The sequence below is a fragment of the Drosophila sulfurigaster genome, chromosome 2L (genome assembly GCF_023558435.1).
Source record: "Drosophila sulfurigaster albostrigata strain 15112-1811.04 chromosome 2L, ASM2355843v2, whole genome shotgun sequence".
In the NCBI taxonomy this organism is placed as follows: Eukaryota; Metazoa; Arthropoda; class Insecta; order Diptera; family Drosophilidae; genus Drosophila; species Drosophila sulfurigaster.
Genome location: NC_084881.1, coordinates 5974627 through 5997999, shown reverse-complemented (window position 1 = coordinate 5997999; position 23373 = coordinate 5974627). Strand labels below are relative to the sequence as shown.

The window sequence follows — 23373 nt, the reverse complement described above, 5'->3', positions numbered from 1 at the left end:
TGAAGCCAAATTTACATTATTACAAATTTCTACTCTCGGTCGATCCCTTTGATGTGGATCTTATTGTCAAGTTACCCCTTAGCATTTCCCCACAATTTGTTTATATGGTAAACTGTTCTACTGAAATAACAGTTCCAGCGCTTTGCGACAGATGGCGTAATAACTTACAGACAAGCATAAATTTAACATTAACAGAAGTTTGGCTTGGGTTTTTTTATTTATTACAAATTATATTAACTAGAAAAAAGTAAAAAAAAAATATAATATTTTTTTTTTTTCATACCAGTATCTTAAATATTTTAATTAACAGAATTAATAAAAATATTAAATAATTACAGGAGTGTAACAGTCGCTCAACAGCTCTGTAACAGACTGTACAAAACATTTAAAAGCAGCTGTAAAATCAGGTAACAACAGCAACAGCTTGCGTGGATGGTATGTAATGTTAGCATTAACATAACAGAATATGCGTTTAGCAGAGGGCTGTTGAAATGTATCTGATAGATACTTTAGCATTAGCATTGTTTTGTTTATCCAGTTGACAGTTTGTGGAAAATCGTCACGGTGCGCGCATCAACGAAAATTCGTTGCGGAAAAATCCAAACAAAAAGCCCAACGGGAAAAATTTGTCTTGGTGCTGGGTGCTCGGTGCTTGATGCTTGGGCTCTTTAAACTGAGCTATAGATTTATACGAAGTGCAGCGTAACGAAATAAGTCCAATTGGAATATGCGCGTCTGAGTCTTCCGAGGCAAAGTGCCAAATGCACTGTGAAATAATTGCACGCAAAATGCGCGCCATTTGATTAAATTTTCAAATTGCCATCTACTCTTTCAAGTGAATCAGTTGCGAGTGCCAAACAAAAAATAGAGAGAGAAAAAAGTATTTGAGTTAAACAAATAGAAGAACAATTAACAAAGCAAATATTAATTATTTAAACAGTAAATAAAACCAGTGATACATACCGAGTTGTGACAATGGAGAAAAACTTTAGAGGCATCTTTACAATCGGATTATTTCTGGCGCTCCTCAGCAGCGGACAGACACATTTGAATATATTTCTGAATTTGCACGAGGTGCTGAGGCTAATCGGTGAGTGTTTTGCTTCCCTTACGAGTGCGATTACGAGTACGAGTCCAAAACATACACAAACATGTACCCCTAATGGCTGTATAAATTATTTGAATAATGAATCAATATCAATTAGTTGCCATCATTAGGCTGGTTTTTCGTTTCGAGTGAGATTAAAATTAAACGAAATTTGATTTGAATTTGAAACTCGTTGTTTTTTTTTTTCTTCTGTTTGGTGATGACAGTTTAAAGAGCTACGAGTTGAATGGAGTACAGAAACTTTAAGCTCAGCTTGAGAATGATTAATTATATGTAATTTATTTACAAATTGTTACTTAATAACTCATAGTGTGATTATCCTGATTGAAGCGATTTCTTATTCAAGAGTAAAGGTAATTTCGATGAGCATAGGTCACTGTCGATAAAATATTCTTTGCGATTTGATGCGATTTGATACGATTTGATGCTTTCAACTGCGTTTACTTTGATTAATGTAAATAGATAATACTCTAAATAATAATTACCATAGGAGAGTATTTACCTTATATTCTGCTAATTACAACTATAAATATACTCATGTTATTTATTTGCTGCATAGTTAGGACATATTTATATAAGCCAGCATTTATTTTGGCCTTGCAGACTTAAAACATTTAAAGATTTAACGAATGGAAATAATTTTTCAAAAGTTAGTTAATTTTTTTTTAATTAGTATTAGCTGAATTTCAAATCCCTTTGCTACAAGTCTTTGTTGATGCGCATTTTAAGATTTTTTGATAGGCAAGTGTTTATTAAGTTTACTCTATTTTCAACTGCTTAATTTGTATAGCAAGGAACACGTTGAAGATTATAAATGAACTTACAAAAAAATATATATTTTATTATTACCACTTTTTCAATTATTTTTTCTGAAACAATATTAATGGTTTATTTATGTTATATTTTTAATATCGTGCTATCATTATTTTTATTTTACCACCATGCCGATTATAGTTAAAAGTTGAAAGGCTCGAATTAAACATGCCTGTTGGCTTTTTAAAATTGGTTTCATTGAGTTAAAAATAAATGTTTCCAATTATCTGTGCAGTTAGCTTTAATTTAATTTGCGCAACATTTATCTAATTCACAATATTTTTTTTCCCATTTTATCTTTACGATTTATTACATTATTTTAAAAAAATGTGTTGGTATATTTTTCATTTTAAGTTAGATTAAATTTTCACTTTATTTATAAATAAATCAACAAGCATATATTATTAGTTTTACGATGCTATTTATCTGCCCCAAAAGCGAACTCAGTTATGGCGTACACACTACATTTAAAGCTTGTCCCCAAACCATAAAAACCAAAGTGTTTTACGAGGTGCTGCCAAAAAAGTATTAAATAAACCCTTTGCTGTTTGTTGACTGGTCTGGCAGTGGGTGAGGGATGGGGTGGGGGTGGAGAGGGGGGCACGTATATAAAAAATAAATCTATGTCGAATATCATAAAACACATGCAAAGTGCTTGCCACTGTTTCGTTGCAGCGTTGAAGTGTGTGCCCCAGTGCTCTTCTATGTTCTGTTCTGTTCTGTTCTGAACGTGGCAAACAGATACGGAAAAATTATCAGAAATTATGTTGTAAAATTTACAACTCTCAACGACAGTGAAGTTGGGTTGGCGTGTGCGGCATGGTGTGGCATGGTGTGGCGTGGCGACACGGCGGTGCAATGTGGCGGTTGCCTGTGCAAACAGGCCAAGTGATTGATGGGCAAAGGGAGCAGAGAGTAGAGAGTAGAGAGTAGAGAGCAGTTGGGGAGGGCTTCAAATCGCGTCACTTGTGAATAACTAAGTCAATATTTGGACGAGTTCGACTGCTAATCAGGCGCTTATCTGGCAGCTATCGACGCAGTACTCGTCGTAATTCATGTTTATGTTTTTCCTAGTGTTGTTCTGGTGTTGTCTATGGCACCTCGTCGGCTTATCGGAGCGCCGGACAATCAATCAGCCGAGTGTGTGTGTGGCAGGAGTTGACTCGCTTCTGTTCTGTTCTGTTCTGCTCTGCTTGGCTCGAGGCAGCCAATTGAGGCTGTTGAAGCTGCCACAACATACAGGGTGATCCATCACTGGCCTATGGAAATTTATTAGTTGTGTCAGCCGCGTGTCAAACAATATCAAAGTTAAAGCCATTAATCGATTCGGTCTTTGTGCCGTTCCATTGTGGTCTTCCTCCACCAATTTGCGCAGCAATTGCAACTTGCCCCACTGCAATGATGAGTGTGTGTGTGAGGGCGGACAGCGGGGAGCGGGGATCGAGAAGCGAGGGAGGGTTTCCCCCTCTCCAATTATCCAGCGCTGACAGCAGGTTGCATGCCTGACCTACTTTCAGCTACCTTTTCGGGCACCTCTCGCTCTCTCCCTCCCGCCCCCAGTGCCATCAGTCTGTAGTAGGTGTCATTTTTTAGCGGTTTGTTCAAAAGGTTGACTCCAACCTCTCTCTCTCTCGGTGTGTTTGTATGAGTGTATATTTGACCTGTCTTTGTGTGCATGCGTGTACATCAATTAAATTGTCAGACCACAGGAAAAAAAAAAGCGAGAGACTACATTGCTGCAGCTCTGGCATTTGCCGCTCGTTAGGTTACTCTACTGGAAAGCACTGTTGGATGGGGCTGGCGTTAAGCAACAAGAGCAACAGCAACAGCAGCAGTGGCAGACTGCATATCCAGCTGTGAAGTGGGCCAGAGGACGCTCCAAATTGCAGCACTGGCCAAAAGATTGCATACATATAGTATAAAGCATGTCAGGGACTGGCGCAGCTCGTTAGCAGATAGCCAAGTGAGTGATACATAGGAATCGTTAATGGGTTTCCAGTAAAATGAGGTACCGCCAAGTAGAGCATGAACCAGTCCCAAAAGATCTACAATTTTGTTTAGTTTTTTTTTATTTTTTGTGGTACTAAGCGCTAAAAGGTTTTGTGTAGCCATTAATAAATACAAAAGGTACCAAATTATATTATATTGTAAAAGAAAAGAAAAGTGAAAAACTAAGACTGCAAATAGCTGCGACAAAATTGCATCACTGCAAATACAGATTGGCAATGCAATTTATAGTTAGGTGGAAAGGCTAGGAGTGTTAAAAATATAGAGCAGAAAGTTCGTAATCCAAAAATGGTAGCAATAATGAAATAAAGATTTGGTAGGAGTTGAAGAATTTATTCGAAATTATTATATATTTAAAATTAAATAAGATTGACAGGTGGTAAATATATAATTTAAGAGTATATTTTATATGATAGATGGAAATACTGGCAGTACTCGACATGTGTATAAAATAGATTTTCATTATCATTATGCAGCTGTAAACTTTGCATTAACAGTGCGACAGACACAAAACAACATAATATTCCTTTCTGTTAGTTGATCGCTTACACATTGTTTTTGTAGAATGGAACATATGGATAAGAAACAAGCAAAAATCCCGATAGATTTGCTCTGTTTGCTGTTGTTTTCATATTTTTGCACACGTGGACAAAGCTGCACACTGAAATAGCAGTTGTTGAAAATTATTGTAATTTTGTCATTTTGAAAAAAAAAATGAGTTTAAGTTCATTATAGTAAGTTACACGACAATACACTATAACTATTGTAGGTATAGCTGACAAACCAATATCTTGACATCTGCCTGTTTGAGTAGCAGATGATAAATGTTGTAGATTAAGTAGTTTGACAACTCTTAGTACACACCTCGCTATGGGTCACTTAATATCCAGTCAGAGTGCTGACTCCTGCTGATTACGCTGATGCCTGAGCACATTCGATATGCCAATACTGTCAACTCACGCTCGATGTGTATCAACTAACGGTAATCTTAACCCATCTCAACCCCATTTCGAATGGGGGAGGAGGAGGAGGAGAAGGAGGAGAAGGAGGAGGAGGAGGAAAGCAACAGCACATTTGAGCGATTGACATTTTCAAATAGGCTGCAGGCAAAAGGGCATCTTTCGAGAGACTGCGAAAGATTCGCGAAATGTTGCCAACTCACGTTTGGCTAATAAAACGGCAACATTTGGCTAAAAATACACGCAGCAGCAACAACGGAAGAGTAGATATTCTGCCAAGTAATGTGAACTCAATTAGTGAAATGCGACAACAACAACAACAACAATGAAACAACAATAATCATAATAATAATAGAAAATCCTTTTAAGTCCAATTGCAAGCAAAATCTCTGCGAGAAAATGCGCAATGTGCGTGCCGAATTTTTGGTTCATACGCCATTGCCACACGGAATAATTAATAAATTGCAGGAGCGAAAAGGGGAACAAAGAGGGGGAGAGAAATCTGCAGAATTGCAGTCGAAATCGTAGGCATTAAGAGGCGCCGTGTGGCATGCTAAAGCGCAACGCGTGCTGTGCTGTTGCCAAGTTGTTGTCGGGTTGACAACATTATAAACAACTGCATGCAGCATGCAGCGTGTTGTTGCCATGTCTAGCTGCCACACTGCGCTTCGGATTGGCATTGGGATTGGGCTTGAGTTAGCAATTGAGTTTGTTGTATGTGTGTTGAGTTTCAGTTTGGGTTTGGGGCACTGTGCGTAATTGGCAAATGAATGAGAGACGACGACGACGACGACGACGATGGCGATGACATAGACATAGACATAGACACAACGAGTTGACGATGACGTGGCAGAAGAGTAGTCGAAAGGCAACATGCTGAATGTAGCATGCAGTATGCGGCATGAAGCGAAATCTCAGTTGCATTTCAATGCGCTTAATTACGAGGGTGGTTCGACGGGGTTGACTGAATGGCAGCCTGCAGCTTGGCACTTGGCAGCTCTTCTCTCTCTCTCTCTCTCTGTGCCCCGAGTAGAACTGAATGTATGTAGCTGCCACTTGCCGTGCCACTTGCTACTTGCCACTTGCCACTTATCCCTGGCTGACGACACACGTGTCAACGTCAGCATTGCTTGCAACATTCACTGAGAAAAAAAAAGCCACCTACTCCCCCCTCTCCCACCCTCTGATTACACGCTGCTGCAGCTGTTTTGCAAGTCATTGGCCCTTCATTGCATAAACAGTTTACACTTGAGCAAACGGTCATGGATTGACAGCCACGCCCACCTATTGCCTTACCACGTCCGCCTCCCATGCTCATATCTGCATGCATCAGTGACAACAATTGACGCCCACTTGCGCTTAATTAAATCACTAAATGCTTTGCGGATGTTGTTCTTGTCGCCTTTGTTGCGAGTTGCAACAAATAACAACACGGTTGCATAAACAAAAAGAGTTGATAATAACCGTAATTGTGCTTAGATCACATTGTTTATCTGGCAGTTAAAGCGAAAGTTTAATTATGCAATATTTATTGAACTAAATTATCTAAATCAGATTTGGGACACGCTCTAAATACAATTAGAGAAAGTATTTACTAATTCGCTATAGAAAATGTAGATAAAAAGTCGGATTATTAACAGAGTTAAAAAACAATGTTTAAAATAATTTCCACAAAGCTGCTTATAAATTTACTAAATTCCAATTGATTTGATACAATATTAGAATATTTGAAAAATGTTGATTTGCAAATTAAACTAATTAAATTGTATTGTATTTTGGTCATTTATTTTATTGAATATTATGTTTCTTAAGAATTTTACTGCATTTGATTTATGAATTTTGCCTTCTTGGAATGATATGAATTAAAAAGTGCAGTCTTTAAATTCCAACATATGTTTATATCGAGAATTTAATACATACTCGTAAAAAGTATGTGTAGAGAAATAGAAGCCAATTCATATTTACTCACTTCCTCAGCAATTTATGCACATTCAAAACATACTTCACATGCCCAAACGGCAATGAATGAATGAATGGGTTTCAGCACGCATTCACACACACACATACACACACACACACACATATATATTCAGGAGTCCACTCACCACTGTGTTGTGGTCGTATGCAGATACTGACCCCGCGGCCAAAGAACTTACACAAGTAAGTAGTTGCCAGTTGCATGCCACCCCCCAAGAGGCAACTGCTCTCATATCTCAAGTGGCAATCTCCAGACCTAGAGACTCGTTATCAAATGAATTTAATCAGTTTCAATTGTTTATGCTTCAGTTTTGGTAGACTGAGGAGGGGCACGTCTTTTGGGATGATTGGTGGCTCCTAGACACGAAACAGGCGGAAGCCAGGCGAAAAGTGGTAGAAAGTGGGTGGAGTCAACCTCTTTCTCAATTGACTTGTTGTGCAATGTGCTTTTTATGGAATTAATTTCAGCATTAGTGAAATAATTAAAGCGCTTTCAGATCGCTCACCTACTTGAAAATGATGTGGCAACTGGCAATCGACTTGAGAGTTGAGAGTCGAGAGATAAATGGCCACACAACTGTCCAGCATAAAATCGCATAAATTTATGAGGGAAAAGCGAATATAATCAGCTTCCATTGCTGCCTAATCCTGCGACTTTGCCCCCGACGAGTCAGAGTCGAAGTCGTAGTCACAGTCGCGATAGCAGCAGGAAAAGCATTAGGAGCAGGAGCTGGAGCAGAAGTGGAAAATGGAAATGCTTCAATTATGTTAATGCCGCATGGCAGAGAGAATGCCGCCGCCTCGGCTGCCACAGAAATAATAAAGTACATGATATTTGCATTAGAAATGGCGCTTAGAACAATATCCGCATTAAGGGATATACTCGCTTATTCAAGGATATTTGAGGATGTTCGCCATTTAGCGTAATTAACTTGTGCTTAGCTGGCGCAAAAACGCTTCCCACAATGTTGAGTGATTAGCCGGGGCAGAGGGTAGATGCTACATGGCAAACAAGGATAGAAAGGGAGGGGGAATGTGGCAATTGCAAGCTGCAACTGAGGCTTAGCTGCAACAAAACTTCTAAATAAACAAAGCAACTGACGCGTGCTGCCCGTGCACAAAGCACTGAGAACAGAGAACGGAGAACAGAGAACAGAGAACCGACTGCTGCGTACTGAGAACAGAGCTCAGCAATTGTATCTTGTGGATACATTTGTCGCCTCCCTCGCCCTCTCATCAACGAAGTCGTAGCAAAGTGAGAAAAGTCGCACACAGCTATGACAAACGCTGCCAGGCAGCAGGGTAGCTACCTTTACGGCTAAACAACAACAATGACAGCAACAACGACAACAATGACAACAACAACAACAACGCTACTTAATGGACCAGAAATGCGCTGTGCAAACACAGTCCCATTCCCATTCCCATTCTCTGTCCCTGTCTCCAGTGCCCGCTTCTGCCTGCCTGTCTGTCCTGTCTCTCTATCTCTTTCTCTTTCTCTCTATCCTGCCCAGTCGGCCTGCCTTGCTGCTGGTACGGTTCCTGCCCCACACGCTACCGCTCCTTGTGGCTCGTCCTGCTGCGTATGCAAACAAACGTTGCCCGGAAGCGAAATGCGAAGCGACAGCCAGCACACGAGTCCTGCCGCCAGCACTTGAGCACGCCGCACCGCAACAGCAGCAGCAGCAGCAACAGCAGCAGCAATTGCACCCCAGCCCAACTCCCCTTCCCAGTGCTTCCCTTGCTGCCACCACCAGGTTGTTGAGGGCTTCATTTGATATGCCCTGCAGAGAGGGTGGTCGGGGCTGTTCAGACCCTTGAGCTACACTGCGTCTGCCGGCGATTTCGATGATTCCGATGCCGGCTCATATATATTTTTCCGTTGAGTATTTTTATTGCTGCGCGAATTCCAAGCGGGTGTCTGGCCTCCTCTTCCTTCCTACTTCCCCTTCTCCCGCTCTATGACTCTTAATGAGCCCGTAAATTATTTTTTTGTTATTTTGTATTTAATTTTTTCATTGCTGTTTGTTCGACTTCTCTCCACGCTCAATACACACACACAAAAAAGAGAAAAAGAAAAGAACCCAAAGCCTAAAAAACCGAAGCGTGCGTGGCGACCATTTGATTCCGAATTGATTGTGGGAATTGAATAATATTTTTTTGTGAAGAGTTCACAGTTTTGAAGGGGTTGCTGCATCCCATCGTATAGCAACTGAGGATGAATCTCAAGTAAAAGAACGAAAATAAACGAAAGTTCACTAATCTGATGGAAGCTTAAATGGAATATAGAAGACCATTAAAGTTCGGTAAGAAAAGATAGCAAGGCTCAAAAAAGTATAAATAATATTATCAGTTTTCGATAATAACAATGTTATTTGCAATTAATACTCTGAAAACTTTGAATTATCGTTTAGAGTTCTAACATATTATCTTTAACATGATTGCTTTAAGAGCACAGTGCCCTACTTCTGCAGTAATCTCGACGCTCTTTTTGTGGGCCATTTGAAACTTGAAATTTATGTAGAATGTTAATTACTTTCCGCACAATTATGAGGCACTTACACAAACAGCCAAAAGTTGAAAACTCAGCCAAAGAAATTGCTGCGCCACATCCACACATAATGTCTACTTATATGTTATGTTACAAATGCAACTTATTGGAAATTTTCACACGCCCGCAGCGCAGCTCCAGTTTTCTCTCTCTGTCTGATGTTCAACCCTGTTGCAGCTTCCCACGCAGCCAAAATGTTTTCCGAGTGGGGGGAGACAGGCTGGGGGCACACGTTCAAGGCTGATAAAATATCTTGTAATTAAAATGTGCAGCACTTAAATGTGTTTCAATGTTCCCCAAACGCATTTCATGCCACGCTACGCAACGCCCTGAGTTATGATGAGGCGCTACAGCAGGGGGCAGGGCGAAGGGGAAGGCAGCTCATTGCCATTTGCTAATTTCCAATTTGAAATTTCCAATTGACAACTTGACCCACATTTATCTTAGTCTTAGATAAGAACCAACTGCTTCCAGACAGTCCAATTATGCGCTAATCAAAATATCAAATGGAAATCAATCTGCGAGTTAAGCCCAAAGCTCCAGCCAACGACAAAGACAAAAGCGGTTCCCATCGGGCAAAGCGCTGACACAAGATTGCGGTGTGTTTATGTGTGTTAGTGTGTGTGTGTGTGTGCAGCTTGCCACATAATTTATGCCTTCAATCAAACCAAATCGCTGCCTGCCTGACTGACTGACTGACTGACGACAGCGGCGACTTAACAGAGCGGCGAACAAGTAAATGAGAGCGGAGGAGAGGAGTAGCCTAGGGGGCAGAAGAGGGTCTAGGGGCCGCTCTGTCTGCAGTAATTTCGCTGTCACGCGTGATAAAACGCGCACATGGCACGTGAAGAAGGAGGCGGACGGATTGGACTCGCTGATGATGGAGGGGGCTGGCGGAGTTGATGGCGTATTATGTGGCAACAAGTAATGGCAGCGAGACGAGCAAGAGAGAGAGAGAGAGAGATGCGATCCTGATTACACAGCGGCTTATTTTAGCTTTAATTATGCATCTATCTGTCCAACCAGGGGGCATTATAATGCTGTGTCTAAATATAACAGAAAGCTACACAAATATATCCTCTATAGATTTTGAATAATATTGTTTATTTTCATCCGATCTGATTACGTATTCATATGCTTTTTTCAGGAGTTATTAATTGCTGTTTTCTAAAACATATTCACATCAATTTGATTCGCTTTGCACCCCAAGTGAAAACGTTGTCTGCTTTCAGCTGAATTCGTTACGCGGCGAATGCGATTCGTTCTGCGTGCTTTGGCCAATGAGTGCACACTCGAAACTCAAACTCAAACTCGCAACTCAAACTCGACACTCAACACTCGACACTCATTTGCCGCCGTGCATTAGTCGCGGCTATTATTGTGTCTGCCCGCTCATCATTATTATCAATTCTCATCTTTTGTGAGTCTGTTGTGTTCGCCACCGAACAACGAATTATGGTGTGAGTGTTTGTTGAATGTATTCATATATTTCTCTATTTGGACAGCCTAATGGCGTTGAGTGGTTCTTTGCGTTGGGCATGAGAATATTAGCAACATTATCATTAACATATTTAACATAAATGCAGTCGGCTATTTACAAAGAGCATAAAATAATCAAAGCAAATGCAGACAACTAAATGCCAAAGTACATAATTCATTTGTGCTCCGAGTATAATCAGAATAACACACCTCTGATGTGACCAAACTTAAAGAGTAACTTATTAAGTCCCCACCAACAGGAAACTAATAGGAAACTTCATCAATACTCCTTTGGTCGGTGAGCAGTCGCATAATTAGCTCAGCGATAAGCTGTTAATTATGCCTAGATCTTAACAGTTCCGCCTCTGTCAATTACCCACACCAAACACCAAGTGCGACACATGTCGAGCTGTGAAACCCCAAAATGTGACCCGACTTGTGACTATGTGTGTGGTCGGTGCTCTTAAAAAAGTTTTTGCATCGTCACGTTTACAAGATGATAAACCCTTAACTACTTTTCAACGCAAACACCCGAAAAACAAGACCCAAATACATATACATAAATATTGTTTTTTTGGCTTTTTTCTTTGACCCAAAAGCAAAAAAACAAAAACGCAGCCATAAACAAAGCCAAAAACTTTTCAACAAACAGAAGCAGAACGTGGGGGAGGCGACGAACTGAAGTTCGAGTTGAAGGAGATGCGTCCACTTCAGTAGCACCGCCTACATGCCACACACACATACATACACATCCATATACTCGCCATGCTAATCTTTCTTCCACGCCGCGCTGTCGAGACCTGAAGCAGAGCCTTTGGGATGGAAACTGAGACTGGGTAATGGGTGATATGTAGTCGGTACTCTCAGTTCTCAGTTCTCAGTTCTCAGCTCACAGCTCACAGCTCTCTGTTCTTCATTCTCAGCTCGCAGTTCGCAGTTCTCTGGCAGCCCAGCAGCTGGCCAAAAAGTCAATACGAGGCGGCTGCTCACTCGGTCAGAGTCATAAATTACGCCATCCCGGGGGTGCTATTGAAAAGTATGTGTATGTGTGCCTGTGTGTGCGTACGTATGCGTGTGTGTGTGCCTTTGTTTGTTTGTATTGGACAGTGGCCCCGAGGTGTTGGGCCTCCCTCCTTTGTGCTGCCCCCGGCCTTGTGTCGCTTACAGTCGTCAGAACGTTGTTTGGCCATGTCAAAAGTGGTTCATAAATTTCACCTCTCGAGCCCAAAAAGTTCGGCACAGGAAGTTGCTGTTTACTTAAGCACACACACACATACTGGCACACACGCAGGCACACAGAGTTGCCGCAGAATGTCTTTTTGCGGCACACAGTGTATGTTGCATGAACTAATCCCAGAGGCCACCCAACGTGTCTTTTGTGGCAGAGACGCATGCAAATCAAACCACATGCCGCATGCCGCATGCCGCACATTACAAGCTGACCCAAACAGCCAAAACCTCAACAAAACTCAACTAACTGGGCCACCTGCCAACTTGCCAGTTGCTCCACCAACTTGCCACCTGCAACTGCTGCAGGCCGGACGGCCGGTCGCCCACGCTTTATGGCTATCCATAAATTTTATGGCAGCGCCTAGACACACCGCCTTCTTAGCCCTCTGTCCCGTCGAACCATCGCTCAACGTAGTCTTGAATTGCATCCAGACATTGGTGATAAAAATTTCATTAGATCACGCAAAAGCGTTGCCACAAAATTGAAAGAAAACTTTACATGGCTGGCAAATTAATGAGCCAGCTTCGACTTTGTGGCTTCAATCACGGCCAGGCTCCCACTCGACTCTGATGGATGTGTTCTGCGGTGGCTTCCATTTGCTCCCAGCGGTCTTAGCTGGTGTTAGCTATGAGTATCTGTCTGATGTCTCACGCAACGTGGCACATGGCCCAGGGTTAATAATCACATTAACTTTTCCAGATAATCACATTAAATTTCTCACTGCCTTAGCTTTCAGTCATGAGCACCCTATAGGCATTGAGAGGAAGAGTCGTCGACATCCTGGAAAACAACAGGTGCAATGATATGGATACATTTTCTAGTTTATATTTGAGTTGAAGTGAGAGGCAAATGTATTTGATATTCTAGTATTTGAATTTGTATTATTGAATACATAGATTTTAATGGAGGAATCCTTCACTTTCAGTAAAAGGTGCTTAGTAGTCTTTTTAGAATTTTATAGATACATTTTATATTTTATAGCTTATATTATAAATCCTATTTCCATTCAAGGGTATTCACTTGTTAATCATTCTCAGCTGGTTTACTTTGTATATTGCCTTGATTTTTATGAGTCAATAGTTTGCACTTCTTGCGCGTGTGTGAGCCTCAATGATTAAAGGTTGTGCTTTGGGCTTGGCCGAGCTTAATCAAACCCCTATTAGGGAGTAGGGGTATAAATGTAGTCGATGCCGATGAAAGGCACTTTAAGGAATCGAGAAAATTAATTACATATTTATCGTGCTGCTTGAGTGCCTTGACCTAAATGGGTCTAACAGTGCGCTAATTAGCAATGGCATGAAGGGCGCTTCCAGGAATCCGTTGTCCTAACCACACCCCTTTAGGTTGAGGGGGAGGAAGGGGAGGGAGTTCGCTTGTATTTACATTTTAAATTGAAAACGCAACTGCAACTCGTTCATGGCAACATGGCCATAAACGTAATGCGTTTTTTTATGGTTTGTCATAGAAATCTACAAGATCATAATTTATGCAGCACCCGCCGTGCCCCTCCTTCTTCTCCGTACCTTGGGCACCGCCTCCATGAACTTGAATTTATGGCCAGACTATGCGGAGCAACAGCATCATCATCATCATCATCATCATCATCATCGATGGAGTTGAAGCCGCCACACGGTGTTGAGGTGATAATATAAAAGAAAATACATAAACTGCAAGACGGCCAAAAGGGTTTGGGCATGGAGGGAGCAACGGCAGGGAATCTGAGAGACGCTGGCTGATTGCGTCTGGCCTGCGGGCAAAAAACGTCAGCAGAGTGGTCCACGCCAGAGTCTGCAGAAAGAGAGAGAGAGACAGAGAGCCAGGCAAATAAATTGCAGCTGCTCGGGCTGGGGCGATGAAATACAAATAGAAATACTTGGCAGCTACCGTTGGCGTTGCACGCTGTACGCTGCACGTTCTACGTTGTACGTTGCACGTTGGCTGGCGAAATGAAGTTGCCAGAACTGCCAGAGAGCATCGTGCACTTCACATGTCCTTTAGCTTGTTTGTCTTTCACTCTGACGCTCCACGCCGCAGCGCAGTGAAGTTGTTTGGCCAGACAAGTCGAGTCGAGACGAGTCGAGACGCAACGCAACACAACTCAACGCATCATGGAGCAAACGTCTTGCCACAGACCGAGTCTTACCCGAGTCGAGCAAACGAGCTAGCGAATCATGACCATTTGGGCATAAAAATTACCTTGCCTCTTCTTCACTTTGTTGACCTTCTATGGCCTGGCTGACTCTCTGGTTCTCTGGCTGTCTGCTGGCTTCGTTGTCTGCCTCGCCTGTGGATCTTTTGCCACATGCGCTTTAATCAGTTGCAAGCGCAACATTCCATCATGATTCTGCTGGCTCTTGACTTTGCAAGTTTGCAGGCGGAGTCTGAGTGCCGAACAAATTGAATCCGCTTGAGTTATGATGCTGCCTTTGCTAAAGACATTAACTCGTCACCACTCCCATCTCTTTTCTCCATCGAATCCAAGTCAAATTTGCAGCACATAAAAATGTTTTTGGGGCCACACAATGAAGAGTAATGGGGACAATTTGATAGTCAAAGGCACCAACCCTTTCCCGACAATCATACGCAGAGTCAACCACTGGCTGACTCCCCAACTTCTCCCAGAAAAAGGGCCACAATTCTAGCCCAACATGAGCATCAGCAGCAGAGCTCACCAATGTCATCATCAGCCGCGAGCAGAGACACATTGCGCCCTCTACAAAAACTCGTGCATACATTGATAACAATATTAGACTAGTAGTAGAAACATACCCGATAATTGAGAGTTCTCGACGAGTAGATATGCTGTAGTTCAAAAACTGTTTAGTTGACTTTGCAGTTTTTGTTCTCTTAATGACTAGATGGTTCTATTTATGATCTCAGAATATTCAAGGAAGTAAGAAAGTTTCCAAATATTTAAGGAAATGTTGACAATTTTTAAAATCAATTTATTAAAGGGTACTTCGAGGTCTATCGTCTGCCTTTCAACCCGATTCAGACTCAAAGTTGCGGATGCTGATGCTGACGCTGACGCTAACGCTGACTCTGAGTGTGGCCTAGTGTTCCGTCTGCGTTTAATGCACAACATATTCATGTGTCAAAAGACAATTTCGGATTTATGGCCTGCGAAATCCCCAGGCTGGCGTCCGGCAATAGCAACGCCAACGACCGACGACAAAAGTGACGCAATGTGGGCGGGCTAACGGCGATGCGTTGCATTGGGGCAGGGCAGAGAGGGGGATACAAAGGGAGGGGAAGGGTGAAGGAAAAAAAATATGTTAAGAAAGCATAAAATGATATCCACTAGCCATGAGGCGAGACATACATTCAAATCTCGCTCAGCTTTTTGGTTTGCATAAATTAGGGTTGTGGCAGGGCTTTGTGGACGAGGACGGGGAGGAAAACGAGGGTAGAGGGTTCCTCGCAGACGAGGAATACATGGGTCTGGCGTATTTGGGGCGCAAAAATTGCCATTTTTTCGTTTATTTCTTTTTCTTTTCTATGTTTTTTTCTTTTGGCAAGTTTTGGTTTATGCGTCTGCTCTGGTATTTTAGGGTTGTAATTGAAATTAAATAGATGTCGTGCCATGAATTCAAATCGCTTTGCCTGCCTTGCCTTCATCTTTGGGAATTTGTCGCATCGGAATGGCAAATGGGACTTAAAGAGTTAAAGAAGCAATAAAAAAACATATATGCGAATATTTATAGAAACAAAACTTTTGAGGGCACCATAAATCTATGAATAGAAAAAAACCAAAGCTCGAATATGAAAAGCAACAATTTCTGCAACCACCTAGATAACGCTGATAAATTAATTTCAATCTGCTTAAGAAAAGAAACCTGTTAACTCGGTTATTTATTTATCAGACTTCAACTCGGAGTAGCTTATTGCTCATAAACTACGATTATATTCAAACATAATCTAAACTATACACAGCACATTGATTCAAGAAAATATGGTAAGCTTTTCTTAGCAATTTTTAAGCAATAGACACAAAGCAGCTTTCGCTCTTCGCAGCATCTCTGCTTATTACGTCCTTAATATTTTACTTTATCAGCTTGTTGCCACTCGCCTAACTGCTGCTTTTATCGCTTTAGCTAGATTCCTTTTTCCTTCATTTCCCCAATTTTTTTTGCGCATTTTCCACGTTGCTTTTTATGCGCTGATGCCGCCTGCTGAGCTTTAAGAATATTTTCACAGCTTCCTTTACATCTTGAAAGAACTTTTACTTTTCTTTTTTTGGCGCTCACAATTTATGTCACTGGCACTTGAAGAAGTCGAAGAAGCTCAGGCGACAGCGGAAGGTGTCTGCCGGTTGTCGGTCCTCGGTCCTCGGTTCTCGGCTGTCGCCTGTTCTGGTTAATGAAAATCGATTTTTCTCAAAGGTTTGTCAGGTGACAGACAAAGGTAGTCAAGGGGAAGGACAAAGTACTCGTGGAGTAGGGCAGCTTCTTCGTTTGTAGAGCAATCAGTTCTAATTAGCGAAAGGCTCAGTTGGGCAGTGGAGGTTAGGTTGGGGGCAGTTTGGAATTGGGGTGCGCTGAATAAATTGCTATTATTTGTCTATAATTGACGTGGCATGGGGCTTGGCCAAACTTCTGATGTCTGCGGAATTTTAATTGCGAATGTTTAACGCGCGGCAAATAGGCCAACTTGCAACTGTGAGACTGGTAACTCGCAACTGGTATTTGGAAACTTGCAACTTGACTTGTCTGGCATTTAGGCGATCAACTTGTTCATCCATTTTTTATTTCTTTCTTGATTTAATGAGCTGCTTTTCGAGCTCACATGTCTGGGGCCCATTAACCCTTTTAGAGTTATCGCAAGCTCTGTATCTACCTCAGTTCATTATGCGACAGTATTCATATCTGCAGAATGTCGTATGCATTTCCATTTCCCTCTCTCCCTCCTCTTGCCTTCTCTCACACTCTTCATCCACATCCTGCTCCACCAGCAGCCGCTTTCACTAATTACATTTTCAAAGTGCAAACGAAGCGTGCGAGAACGTACAAGGGAAGGGTAGGGAAGAGGAAGGGGGGCAAACTAGAAGGTAGCTATTGCTCTGGGTTCTCAGTGGGCTCGCTCCACTAATTAGTACAATATGTATATATTATATGGCATATGTGCGAGTGTGTGTGCCGCACTGCAATAAGTGGCATAAATTAAAATAAAAATGTACAAGTATAAAATGTAACTGCGACGTCGACTGCGATAAAAATCTAAAATAAACAGCGCGCGTTGAGGCCGACAGTTGAGGCATGCAACATATGCGTGTGTGTGTGTGTGTGTGTGTGTGCTACTCTTGTATATGAAGCAACAACAGCAACAGCACAACATCAACATTAATTAAGCATAAACATTTAACCTGCCCCCGAGGCACGCCTCCACGCATTACACTCTTGCAACCTTCAAGCATCGCGTGGCAAGTAAAAAGGGTCCGCTTTCAGTATTTTCCACTGCCAAGGCATATAATAATTTGATTGATTTATTGTGGCTGTGCCACAAACTGCACCGCCAAGTGCAATCGTAACAGGTAACAAATAGACAAAGCGCCAGCTGTAGCCTCAATTTCCCCTCGCTTACCTTGAGCGGCTAATTTAATTAAAAAAGGCGACGGGAGAGCAAGCATTGACTGTTTACAAGCATACTGTCATAATTGTCAGATCTGATAAATAGATAAACAGGTGCACTTGGGAACAAAGGAAGGAGACAACAAGAATGTTAGAATTGAATTAAAGGTCTCTTGCAATAGTGATACACATTAAAATAAAAGTCCCAGTAGTCTAAGCTGCATAATTTATTTCAAAATACTCTCATAGCTACAGCTGTTGCAGATTGTTCACATAACTTGCTATTGCTAGTGCCTGGCGTATACTTAACATAACTTGAAATATATCAAATGTCGCTTAAGAGAAAGTAAGCTTTCGATTATGTAACCAACTCTTTAAGTGCTCAGTTGTGGTTTCAACTTGAGCTTGAGGTCGAGATGGGGAAACGGCGCGTGTTTCTCAGCAAAGTTATTTGTCGCATTTGATTGATTTTCGGGGAATGCAATAAGAAATTGTCTGACATTAGAAGCTGTTTTTGGGGGTTCAGCTATTTAACTCCTTCAATATGTCAAGAAAAGTGTCTAAGTGGACAGATAAAACGAGTGAAAGAAAGAGAGAGAGAGAGAGAGAGCACATCGAATGCTCGAAGAAAATCAATTTGACAAAGTAAAGAAAACTGTTATCCCTGTTGATTGATTATGCAGCCGTGTCGAGTGACTGGCCAAAAGTTTTCCCGTTTTCGATTGGGTCACCAAACGTATCATTAATTTCCCGTCCATCGAAGCTGCGGGATTCCAGCAGCTGGAGGGATACTCAGCAGACATTTCGAACATGCATCTAAAATGTTTTTTCCCTTCTTTTCTCTCTTTCTTGTTTCAGGCGTCTCCGCGGAGCTTTACTATGTGCGAGAGGGAGCCATCAATGATTACGCCTTGAATTTTGCGGTCCCGGTGCCGGCGAACATCAGCGATGTAACATTTACCTGGCAGTCGCTGGTGGACCATCCTCTGCCGTACAGCATCAATGTGGCAACCTCGGATGTGGGCGTACTGCCACGCCCCATGCTAAATATCTCGCGCATCGGTGATGTGCCCATGGAACCGCAGACGTGGGGCATCAGCCTCAAGTGCTCGGGCACCCGGGCCGCCGAAGTGACAGTGACCATTAGCGTGGAAGTTATCCTGGATAGGGCGACACACAACAACACCAATCTCATCTTTAAGCGCAAAAAAATCTGCCTGAAGGACGAGCCGAACGATGCACGCGAGGAGTACGACGATGAGGAGCCACTGCACACAGATCTGGGCGGGCACGAGGACATTCACTACACGGAACACAACGAGGATACGGCGGAGCATGTCATTTCCGACGGACGTCTGCCATCGAATACGAATGCGGAGCATGGCAAGGCTACCGAGAGACATCGCGTTGTGGTCACGGAATCGACGGCTACAGTGGGTCGAGGCGGCGCTGCTGGTGGATCGAACAATGAATACGATCCCCTGCTGCGAGAAACTCTTGTGCCACCCACGAGTGGACTGATTACCCTGATTGTGGGCGGTATTCTGGCTTTGGTGTTGGTGTCTACGCTCATTCTGATTGCCTACTGTGCCAAGGGACCCTCGAAGCGTCATCCCTCGAACGGTGTCCACCTGATAAAGACCTCCAGCTTCCAGCGACTGCCAACGATTTCGTCTACCGCACACAATTCGATCTATGTCTGCCCCTCGACCATCACACCCACATATGCGACACTGACGCGGCCCTTTCGCGAATATGAGCATGAGCCTGAGGAGTTCAACCGCCGTCTCCAGGAGCTGACAGTCCAAAAGTGCCGTGTGCGCCTCTCCTGTCTCGTGCAGGAGGGCAACTTTGGGCGCATCTATCGCGGCACATATAACGATTGTCAGGAGGTACTGGTCAAGACTGTGGCACAGCATGCAAGCCAGCTTCAAGTAAATCTCCTGCTCCAAGAATCGATGATGCTATACGAGGCTACTCATCCCAATGTCATGGCTGTACTGGGCATCTCCATTGAAGACTTTGCCACTCCATTTGTTTTATATGCCGCCACAGGAAGTGTGCGCAATCTGAAGACCTTTCTGCAGGATCCCTCATATGCTAGAAGTGTGACTACTATTCAGACCGTTCTCATGGCTTCCCAGCTGGCCATGGCCATGGAGCATTTGCACAATCATGGCGTAATTCACAAGGATATTGCGGCCAGGAACTGTGTGTAAGTTGAACTTCTCTTTTTGTATAACTTTTGTCTCGCCCTTGAAATTATAAGTTTCAGTTCTGTAATTTATTCGTCACTTGCCTCTCCTTGCTCTATCTCTTTTTACAGTATTGATGATCAATTGCGCGTGAAACTGACGGACAGCGCCCTCAGTCGCGATCTCTTCTCTGGTGACTACAATTGCCTGGGCGATGGCGAGTACCGCCCCATCAAGTGGTTGTCCCTCGAGGCCTTGCAAAAGTCCCACTACAACGAGGGCAGCGATGTTTGGTCCTTTGGTGTGCTCATGTGGGAGATGTGCACGTTGGGCAAGCTGCCTTATGCTGAGATCGATCCCTATGAAATGGAGCACTATCTGAAGGATGGCTACAGACTGGCTCAGCCCTTCAACTGTCCCGACGAACTGTAAGTAGTAAATGTTTCAATAATTGATTAGCTCACTAATAGACTAACTGTTTGAGTGAACGTTTTTTTGACCGATTGGCTGACTAATTAAGTGATTGATTGATTAACTGACTGTCTGATAGATTAACTCATTGATTGATGTACTGACTGATCGACTGACTGCTTGGTTGACTTAATGACTGTGTGATTGATTGAGTGACTGATTGACTGACTAATTGATTGATGATGATGATAGACTGAATGATAGACTGACTGATTGACTGATTGATTGACTGACTGATTGACTGACTGATTGATTGACTGATTGATGACTGGTTGACTGACTGATTGACTGACTGATTGACTGACTGATTGACTGACTGATTGACTGACTGATTGACTGACTGATTGACTGACTGATTGACTGACTGATTGACTGATTGACTGACTGATTGACTGACTGATTGACTGTCTGATTGACTGACTGATTGACTGACTGATGGACAGATTAGCAACTTGACCTCTAAATGTTTTGTCTTCAACGGTAACTGATTGGATATCCGCATTTCGTTTTGCTCTATCTTGCAGATTCACAATTATGGCCTATTGCTGGGCTTCTATGCCAGCTGAGCGACCCTCGTTTAGTCAGCTGCAGATTTGCCTATCGGAGTTCCACACACAGATCACCAGATATGTTTAACCTGCGGTAATGAAACACACCAAGACCTGTAAATACAACAAGAGACGACGTCGCAAGATTTCCCAGCAAACGATTACGCCGATGACGATGTCGATGTCAATGTCGGCAACTCTGTTTCCAAAGACATATTTAAATTATACCGCCTAGTCGGGCGATTATGTGGGTCGTCATGGTTCGAATGCATCCGACACAGCCCACAATAAATAGTTACTTACTTCTGTATTTATAATGTGGCTACTCGATAGGAGACTACTTTTAATATACTCGTATGTAAAAGTCAGTCGATCTCGATTGCCGCCCTCTATATAATTAGCAATTAGGTATACATAGGATAGTGCGTTCGTTCAAAGCAACATAAGGACGAGAGACGATGAAATAAACAAATGTGACATTTCAATGCAAGCAAATTAGTAGTTAAACTTAAAAGAACCCACACTTAAATGTTAAAAGACACACGAGCAAAGGCGAATCCAGTTAAGCAAAGATACAGATATATAAATACAGATAAAGATACAGCCAGATATAGATACGAATACAGCTACAGATACGGATACGAATACGAATACGAATACGATTGAGATACAGTTAGACAACACCTTAGGCTAGGCATTTGTCGTAGTTTGAAAACATCGGTTACACATTCGTCATAGTCTATGGAACTGCATATTATAATATCGAATATATCGAATATATATAGTATTTATCTATGTAAATGTATTTATATGTGTATGTATTTGTCTAAGAGAGCGTAGTAATAGCAAACTCGAATCTATTTAATTAATGTTTAGTGACTTCGTGTCGAAATCCAAACGGTGCACTCCCAAACTTTATCACCCACCCAGCCAAAGGATAAGGAGAATGGAGGAGAAGAAGGAGGAAGAAATGGGTGCTGAAATCGTATTCGCAGTATTTTGTGTTATTCGGATTCAACCGACTCGAAAAAGTTTTTGTAATATACTTAAGCATTTCGTATTAGTTCTAAGTTTCTTTTATGATTTTCACAATGATTTTAAGTTTGAAGCGAAAAACAACAACCACACAACAAAAATGCAAAACAAACAAAAAAGAATAAAATATAAAGAGAAAACGATTTCAATAAACGTCCGTGCATAACATTCAAAAACCAAACAAATGCATTTCTGAATAGCTGTTGAATGACGCAAATGGTCGGGAGTGGTTGGGAATGGAAATGGGAAGAAAAGGGAAGTGGGCAGGGAGGTAAGTGAAACATTCTTATGTGAGCATATCGCTAGCAACTGAGCCGGCCACGCCCATCACTTACCCTAAAACAACTTGCACTAAGAGCAATGTGTTGTTTGGGTTTTCACTACGGTTAGGTCGACACTCCTCACGGTCTCAAGCCGAGCTGCTGCTAGGGGTTGTGGTCGGGATGCCTTGGCAGGGGGTTGGGGTTAACCATCTGCAACCCACACTTACACTCACACACTCACGGCACTCACTCTCACATAGCCACGAGCCAATCTCTTTGGCAGGCCAAGCGTGCTGGCAACACAAAAGGCATGTAATGCCAACTGCCTATTTGAGGAGCAAACTGCACGAAGAAGAGGCGACCCATCCACCTGCTCCATCCACGCCCCCCTGTCCATCCCACACCTGTACGTGGAGAGCCTGTCGAGCGCGTCGAGCTTATGAGGTCGCCTCAGTACCATCGCATGCTCTTTGAGGGCTGAGCTGACACTACTTAGTTTTTGGCACGTCATGGCTAGGCACGATGTTGCGTTTGCTATTATTGCTGTTGTTGTTGTTGCTGTCGCCGGTGTCCCTTTTTAATATGCCTGTCACAGCATCAGCATCAGCATGAACGTCAGCATCAGACCAGAGACTAGTTTCGTGTTCATCTTCTTTTTGGCACCCTGTAAACAAGCAATTAATTATAAAGGGTATATCGTAACAGTCAACATATAGTTTTCATGGCAGTATCAAATCGTAAACCAATCGCAAAAATTCAATGTTAGCATCGAATGATTTAAAATGAAATTTTATATTTATGAATTTAAATTCATATTTCTGACAAATATTTTGTATTGTATCTTATATATTCATATTTTAAATCGTTTTTATTTTAAACAAATAATATTTCTAATAATTTTCCAAATGCATACAGGGTATGTTCAGAGTGTGTACACCTAATGGTAGCGATGTCTTAATGTGTTTATACCCGCTACCCATAGGGTAGAAGGGTATTATAACTTTGGAAATGTATGTAACAGGTAGAAGGAGGCATCTCCGACCCTATAAAGTATATATATTCTTGATCAGCGTCAACAGCCGAGACGATATAGCCATGTCCGTCTGTCCGTCTGTCCGTCTGTGTGTCTGTGTGTCTGTCCGTCTGTCCGTGTGAACACCTAGATCTCA

General features: G+C 42.4%; 1 protein-coding gene across 1 annotated transcript; it reads left to right on the top strand.

Annotated features, from left to right (window-relative positions):
* Positions 1–537: 537 nt before the first annotated feature.
* On the top strand, positions 538–22136 carry LOC133845434 (tyrosine-protein kinase Drl). The gene is made up of 4 exons (XM_062279896.1): positions 538–1090; positions 18551–19907; positions 20019–20315; positions 20883–22136. Exons 1-4 carry the CDS (start codon positions 976–978, stop codon positions 20992–20994), a joined length of 1881 nt encoding a protein of 626 aa, XP_062135880.1. The 5' UTR covers positions 538–975; the 3' UTR covers positions 20995–22136.
* The last annotated feature ends 1237 nt before the right edge of the window (positions 22137–23373 follow it).